Source organism: Strix aluco, chromosome 3 (genome assembly GCF_031877795.1).
Source record: "Strix aluco isolate bStrAlu1 chromosome 3, bStrAlu1.hap1, whole genome shotgun sequence".
NCBI classification, from domain to species: domain Eukaryota; kingdom Metazoa; phylum Chordata; class Aves; order Strigiformes; family Strigidae; genus Strix; species Strix aluco.
The window spans coordinates 131517185-131524401 of NC_133933.1; the positions used below are offsets into that span (position 1 = coordinate 131517185).

Here is a 7217-nt window from a genome sequence, read left to right on the forward strand (position 1 = left end):
TGCTAAAATAATAGTAATAATAATAATAATAGTTACTGGGATGCTTCTAACTGCTGCAAGGAGGAAGATTTGAGCTCAAAAAGGTCCTTCAAGGAACTGGTGTGTCCCAGGTGGGATTTTGGGGAAGGATGCAAAGGAGGGTCCCACACAAAATCCACCTCTCCCTTACCGGAGTTTTCCCCAAATTTGTCTTCCAATGTCGGATGTGCGAGCAAACGTTCAGTCCTGGGGCTGCCCATGGCTGCAGGCTTTAGGTTTCCACTTAAAGCCATTTCTCTGCCTCTGTGGGAATGAAATTAAGCTCAGGGGAAGATGCAGGTACCGTTTATTACACTAAAAAAATGCAGAGTCTTAGGGAGCCAACCAGTTCATTAATTCACATTGCTTCCCACAAACCAATTTTTCACCAAAAGATTGGGAAAAAACTCAAAATGTTTCAGTTTCGTCAGCCAAAGAGATGCCTCATTTCACCCTTTATTGCCATTTTTACACCAGGCACTTGCTCTGGCACTCGCAGCCGCGGGAGGGAAACTCTCCCTTCGGACCCGACAAAGAGAAACACCTCATCCTGCTCCAGCCCCGGCAACTCAAAGAGCTTCACCAGTTTTTTTTTTTTTCTCATTCCCAAATACTTCTGCCCAAATTGGCCAGGGGATGCCCAAATTTCCAGGCAGTGCCAGCTTTTCGGGGGGTGATGGGCAGCATCGGGGTACAGTGCAGGGAAGGAGATGGGATCCTCACGTCGATTTTCCTCTTTTCCCCGTATCCGTGGCTGCTGGGGTGGAAATAAGATAACGTCAGCCGACGGAAGGAAGGCGGAGGACCCCCAGAGTCGCCCCCGCACCGCACGCCTCCACCATCTCCCTTTTGTTTTTCTGCGCCAGCTCTCGTTCCTAAGGAGCATCCTATGCAAATGGTGAGAAACCATGGAAACCACCCGTTAATATCAGCATCCTGCCAGCGAGGTCCTGGGTGGCCGGGCTACGCCGGGCCACGAGGGCGGCATGGCCCACCAGGCACCCTCCCCTTCCCCAGGGTGTCACCTTTAATCCCCAAGTGCTCACCAGGATGGAGAAAAAAAGCCTTTTTTAGCAGGATTAATACCAGGCCAGATCCAGATGGGGTCGCAAAGGGTGGGTTTTCTCTCCTTCCATCCCACCTCTGAGCCTCCTCCACCTTCCAAACACCAACCGCGCATCATCACCTGACTCCCGGAGCTGGGGATTTACAGAAAAGCCCTTCAGAGGGGTAAAGTCATGGGGAGAAGAATCAGAGATGGGTTGTTACTCCTGAGGATGTTCCCATTAATGGTTTTTCTTGGAGAGGGGAGACACACACTTCTGCCCGTGTCCAGCCAAGCTGTGGGGGATTTTCCCGACCCTGGTGGCAAAGGCCACTGTCCCCCGCTTTACCCACTGCAGGGACACTCAGAGCCCTGCAAGCTGCAGCCCTTGCACACCCTTGAAAAACCCCCAGATTGTTTAATTTACTATTTACAGCCCCCAGCAGGGCGATACCTTCTCTCTGAAGCTTTCCCAGCTTTGATGCGTGGTGGAGAGGGGCAGGGAAGGAGCTAGTGCAGAGCCACATCAGCAGAGCAGAATGTTTATTAATGATTTAAAAAAAAAAAAGAGAGACAGTACATACATAAATTCTTTTTTTTTTTTCTCTGAGGAAGGCTGGAAAAGCATCTGGAGAAGCCCAAACGCAGGCGGAGGCCACTAGACAGGGACATCCTCGTGGATGCGGACCTGGAGGGGACAGATGCGGAGCGCCTCGGGCAGCGCGCCCGCCGGCGCGGCCCCCACGTAGAAATAGGGGAAGACGATGCCCCCGAAATTCTCATGGAAGGTGTAGATGTGGCTCTTGCTGTCAGCGTTGTAGAAGGAAAGTTCCCCTTCGTCGCAGTCCAGCTCCACCCGGATCCGTCTCAGGTCGCCCAGCGCCGCTTCGGAACGCGCCGTGTTGGATGCTCGGCACATCTCGCCGTCCTTGCCGGGCAGGCGGTAAATATACCAAAAACCAGAGCGAGCGTCGTGGTGGAAGGTCCAGTGGGTGCCACCGCGTGGCTGGGCCACCCCCACCCGCCAGTTTGTGATGCCACCCAGGTCAACCTCCCAGGTGTGGAAGCCGGTGGAGAAGCCGCAGGAGCCCAGGATGCAGGGGGCCGAGGTGAAGCGCTCGGGGTTCTCCACCAGCAGCTTGTAGCCCCCGTTGGTGACGCTGGCGAGGTCCTCGGACACCGAGAGCCAGTTCGCCGCCGAGTTGGGGTCAAAGCTGAAGGGGACTGTGGTGGGGACATGGGTGTTAGGAGCCTGGCTTGCTGCAGGGGGGATGAGCTTATGGGGGGACCACAGCCCTGCAGGTATCCCTCCATCCCTCCCTCCATCCCTACACCCACCCATCCACCCACCCTCCATCCCTCCCTCCCCTCTGTCCCTACATCTCTCCCTCCATCCCTCCCTCAATTCCTCCACTCATCCATCCATCCTTCCCTCCCTCCACCCATCCATCCCTCCCTCTCTCCCTCCATCCCTCCCTGCCACCACCCGTCCATTCCTCCATCCCTACATCCACCCACCCCCTCCCTCCCTCCCTCCACCCATCCCTCCCTTCATCCCTACACCTACCCCTCCCTCCACCCATCCCTCACCCAGCTCACCATGGACAAACGCACCCTCCAGGGCTTCCCTTTTGGGGTGCAAGTGCCCCAGAGCGCCCTTTACACCCTCCAACCCCCTTCCCCAAACCCATCAGCTGTGGCTGCTTCACGCTCCTCTTCTCTCCAGCACCCACCACCCCTGGGGACAGCCCCCCACAAAAACTGCTTTAGCCCTGGGACAACCCCGTTTTGGGGGGACACCCAGCACCTCACCTACGGTGATGATGTCCAGCATCTTCTTCCACACGTTGTACTGCAGCGAGCCCAGGTACTTGGCGACGTTGAGGAGCATCCCTGAGGACACGGCCTCCGGCTCCTCGGCCGTGCAGGCGATCCTGGGGCAGGGGCAGAGGATGAAGATGGGGCAGAGGATGGATGAAGCGGCTGGGCTGGGTCTCCCGGCACCCCATGTTGTGGCAGGGGCTTCCCCACCAGCACCCCACATTTCCCAAACCTTGCTCTCGCCCCAGGAGGGTGGTGAATCATCCCAGGAGGGTCCCAGCACCAAATCTCCCCCCAATATCAGGGTTTTAATGCTTCCCCCAAGACCAGCAATGCTGCTTTGTTCCTGCACGTGTGCCCCCCACCTCCTGCCCGGAGGCACCCAGGGGTGCTACCTGGCCTTGGGGACCCCCAGAACCTTGCACCCAGACCTGGAGGGGACAAATGGGTACTGGAAGTTGCTTGGGGCAAAGATCCCACTCTGCAGGTGGGCAGGAGACCCTGCTCAGCCCCAGGGAGGGGACACAGAGGCTCAGCCATCCCGTGTCACCGGGCAGGGGACACATTGGGGACTGGGACTTACCTGCGCTTGCGGTTCTTGTGGGTCTGAAAGAGAAGGAGACACCAGGCATCAGACCCCCAGCTTCGAAGGGGTCACGGGGGCTTGCAAACCCCCAAAGGATCACCCTGCTCGCAGCCCAGCAGAGGCAGGAGTGTGCCACGGCAAGGGTGAGCACCCCAAGGGGGCTTTACCATGAGGAAGGTGTAGTCATCCTCCTTGAGGTCCGCCCGGAGCTGACAGGCTTCGTTGAGCAGGGCCCGACTCTCCTCTGCCAGCTGTTTCATCTTGCCCTCGATGAGGCCATGCTTGCGCCGCGTCTCCTCCTGCAGCTGGGCCAGCAGCGCCTTCTCCTCGTCCCGCAGAAACTCGTGCAGCTTCTCAAACTCCCTCCTGATCTGCTCCTCCAGCCGCGTCGCTTCCACCTGCCCCATGCGGGGATGTCACCACCTCCCTTCGGAGCCCCCGACTCCCCCAGGTTCCCCAAATCCTCCCCCTAAATGCTCCTCCGGAGCCCTCCGCCCAGCTCCAGCGCTCAGGGACTTGCTGGGACCACGTTGGGCTCCTAAAATCAGCGTCCTTGCTGCCACGGCAGGCACGGCCCCATCACCCTGGTCCCCAATTCCTCGTCTCACCATCCCTGTCACCATCCCTGGATGTGTTTAAGGGTCGTTTGGATGAGCTGTTGGGGGATGTGGTGTAGGGGAGAACTTTGTAGGGTCGGGCTGAGGGTTGGACTCGATGATCCCAAGGGGCTTTTCCAGCCTGAACGATTCTGTGATCTGAGGCCTTCCTCCCCCCAGCATCACTCTCCTCACTCCGGGATGGAGCAGCCTGGGATGGGAGCAGCGCCCCAGGCCAAACATTCCCACCCAGGGTGTGTGGATGTGTGTAAACACATTTGGACACGCATGTCAGGATCAGACCCTTTGCCTCCCTGCCAGGAGGAACCACGCACCTGGTTGTGTTTGGAGATGGACTCGTAGGAGCGATGCACAGCCCCAAAATCCTTCACCTTATCCCGCAGGGAGGTCTCCATGTTCTTCAGCTTGGCCTGCGGGGAGGAGACGCCTTCAGGACCCTCGTAAAGCTACGCCCAGGGTTGTTGATGCGGAAAGACAAAGAGCCCCAAACCCAGTAGGACGAGGTTAAGCAGGATCCTTGCTCAATCCACCCTTTCCCCTCCTGCGGTCGAGGTCTGCCAGCACTGCACGGGGTCAGCTCGGCGCCGGGCTGTGCAAACACGCTGCCCCTAAAGAGTTTTGCTCCGTGGTGAATCCTTCCCCCCCCGCGCTGTTTTTAAGCCCTTTTACAGACACACCGTCAAGTCCCTGCCTGTCCTGGCGCTGCAAGCAGGCGCTGCCCCACTCCCAGGGAGGCTCAGCACTGCAGGCAGCCTGCCAAGCCTGGCAAAACAGCAGCTTCACGGCCATCCCGCGACATTTAAAACCTGGCTCATCCTCCATGGGCTGAGTCAGGGCGGCAGCGGCTGTTTTGCCGACCGGGAAACACGGCGGGTCCTGGCATGATGCCCAGCTGCCGGCCGGAACCCATCTCCTCCTCCTCCCTATGCAGCCATGGCCCATCCCCACGGGGCTCGGGGCTGTCTCCCCATCCCACGTCCCTCCCCAGCTGGGGGAATTGTGCAACCCCCACCCCAAATCCGCTCCCAACCCCGAGGCGTTGCTGCAATAACCAGCTCCTGCCGGAACCAGCATGGCCGGATCCAGCCCAACCCGGCAAAGGATTGAACGAGCCCAGGAAACGCAGGGACTGGGCCGTTCTCCAAACCCCTCAGAGCATCACCCCGCTCCCATTTCCCGCAGGGCAAACGGCCGTGCCTGGGGGGACGGGGTGGCACTGAGTAATTATTAGGCAGGGAGAGCGTTGGGACCCACCCTGGCAGCGTGGCTGCTTCATCTTTCACCCTGTCCTGGCACGCCGGCGGGTACAACCACGAGCCAAAACCGTGCGTTGGCAAGTTTGTGCCGGGGATTTGCGCAAGCTGCACCCTTCCAGATGTTGGGGTGCCGCCCCGTGCCATCAGTCCCTCCTCCCTGCTTTCCCAGAGCGTCCCTCACCCTGAAATCCGCCGCCGCCTCCTGCACCAGCCGCATCTTGTGCCCTTCGTGCTGCTTGGAGCTCTGGCAGATGAAGCACGCCAGCTCCTTATCCTCCAGGCAGAAGAGTTTGGCTTCTTCGTGATGCAGGGGACAGAGAGCGACCGCCCGGCCCTGCCGCTGCCCTTCCTCCTTGAGGATCATCTCCACCAGGTTGTTGAGCGTGTGGTTGACGCGCAGGTCGTCGAAGGAAGAGGCCTCTTTGCAGACGGGGCACACGTGGTGCCGATGCTCCCAGGAACGGCTCACGCAGCCCTTGCAGAAGTTATGGCCGCAGCAAAGAGTCACGGCTTCCCGGAAAGGCTCGTAGCAGATGGGGCACAGTAGTTCCTCCTTGAAAGTGGCTGTGGAAGACGAGGTCAAGGCCACCGAGCTGCTGGTCGAGGGGCTGGCTCCCTTCTCCATGGCGCTGGGGAGAGAATGGATGAATGAGGCAGGGGGGGGGTCAGGCTGGAGCGGGGTTTTCCAGGAGCCCCGGCTGGAAAACCAGCCCCGATCCTGATGCAATCGGTTTCCTGCCGGTGACTCACCCCGCAGCTCCCTCCCCGGGCCGGCTCCCGCCTGAGTGACACGGCCCCGGGCCACTGCCAGTCGCCAAGGGCGGGTGAGCTCCGGCCACCGCGCCGGGATGTGGCCGGTCGGCGGGGAAGGGGCCGGGGGTGGGGGGGGCGGCCCGACCCTGCGCGGGGCTTGTGCCGGTGCCCGAATCCCGACTCCCGGGGCAGCCCCTGGTGCCCGAATCCCACTCCCGGGGCAGTTGCCGGGACCCGGACCTGGACCCCCACACCCGGACCCCAACCCTCGGGGCAGCCCGGGGGACCGGTGCTCCAACCTCTGTGCTGAGTCGGTGACCGGTCCCGGACCCCCACACGCCCAGACCCGGACCCCCACCCCCGGGGCAGCCCCGGTGCCCGGTGCTGCACCCTCAGTGCTGCTCCGGTGCCCTGACCGTGACCCCAACCTCCGGGGCTGCTCCGGTGCCCGGCCCCGCACTCCCACCCCCGCACCCCCACCCCCGGAGAGCTCCGGTGCCCGGGTCCCAGCCCACGGGGCAGCCCCGGGGCCCGGCCCGCTGCCCGTGCACGGCGGGGTCCCGGGGCAGCGGGGTAACGGGGCCGGTGGGGGGGGTGTCCTACCTTGCCGAGGGCGGGTGGTAGCGCTTGGAGCGGCCCCTCCGCCGCGACGAGCGGTGGAGGGTCCGGGCAGGAGCCTGCAGCATCCCGGGGCTCGGCCGGTGCTGGCGGCGGCGAGAGGACCCGGCGGGGCGGGCCGGGGCGGGGCGGGGGCCGGGCTGCAGCCGCCGGGGAGGGCTCTCGGCCGGGCACGGCCCCACCACCCCACCGGCCCCGCCCCGGAGGTTCTCCCGGCCCGGCCCCCCCCCGGCCCTCAGCGCTCCTGGTGCTGTTGGGGGGGGCATCTTGATCTATGACCCCCCCCTGCCGTGTTTGTCCTGGGCGGGGTGGGGTGGTTCAGGCCTTTTTTGACCCCCCCTCCGTGGGACTGGGACCGCTGACACCCACTTGCCCACCTCTCTCTGCGATTGCAGGAGCTGGAGGCTGCTGGGTCCCTTCTTGAGGAACTTTGTTCCCGAACATCCCCTGACTCCAGGAGCTGGCGCCTGGGTGGTCCCGGGGATCCGACAGAGCAGGTTGAG

At 61.9% G+C, this 7217-nt stretch overlaps 1 protein-coding gene across 3 annotated transcripts; it reads right to left on the minus strand.

The window, feature by feature from the left end:
* Positions 1–458: 458 nt before the first annotated feature.
* Positions 459–6811, minus strand: TRIM35 (tripartite motif containing 35). Of its 3 annotated transcripts, XR_012622822.1 has the most exons (9): positions 6700–6811; positions 5525–5972; positions 4402–4533; positions 3638–3868; positions 3468–3490; positions 2876–2997; positions 1648–2287; positions 1065–1217; positions 459–775 (listed from the first exon to the last, which is right to left on the minus strand). XR_012622822.1 is itself a non-coding variant. In XM_074820861.1 (7 exons), the coding sequence occupies exons 1-7, from the start codon at positions 6780–6782 to the stop codon at positions 1722–1724; spliced, it is 1569 nt and encodes a 522-aa protein (XP_074676962.1). In that variant the 5' UTR covers positions 6783–6811; the 3' UTR covers positions 1590–1721. The 3 variants fall into 3 exon arrangements, 2 of the variants coding, with proteins under 2 accessions (XP_074676962.1, XP_074676961.1); XM_074820861.1 differs by lacking the exons at positions 459–775; positions 1065–1217 and having other exon boundaries at positions 1590–2287; positions 4402–4497; XM_074820860.1 differs by lacking the exons at positions 459–775; positions 1065–1217 and having other exon boundaries at positions 1590–2287.
* Between the last annotated feature and the right edge of the window lie 406 nt (positions 6812–7217).

What these genes read in the sequence shown, in the direction of transcription:
- TRIM35 (XM_074820860.1), bottom strand. Translation starts at nt 6,782, where the DNA reads ATGCTGCAGGCTCCTGCCCGGACCCTCCACCGCTCGTCGCGGCGGAGG. An exon ending in TACCACCCGCCCTCGGCAAG is followed by an intron (nt 5,973 to 6,699) that starts GTAGGACACCCC and finishes TTCTCTCCCCAG; the next exon opens with CGCCATGGAGAAGGGAGCCA. An exon ending in GCTGGACATCATCACCGTAG is followed by an intron (nt 2,288 to 2,875) that starts GTGAGGTGCTGG and finishes TCCCCACCACAG; the next exon opens with TCCCCTTCAGCTTTGACCCC.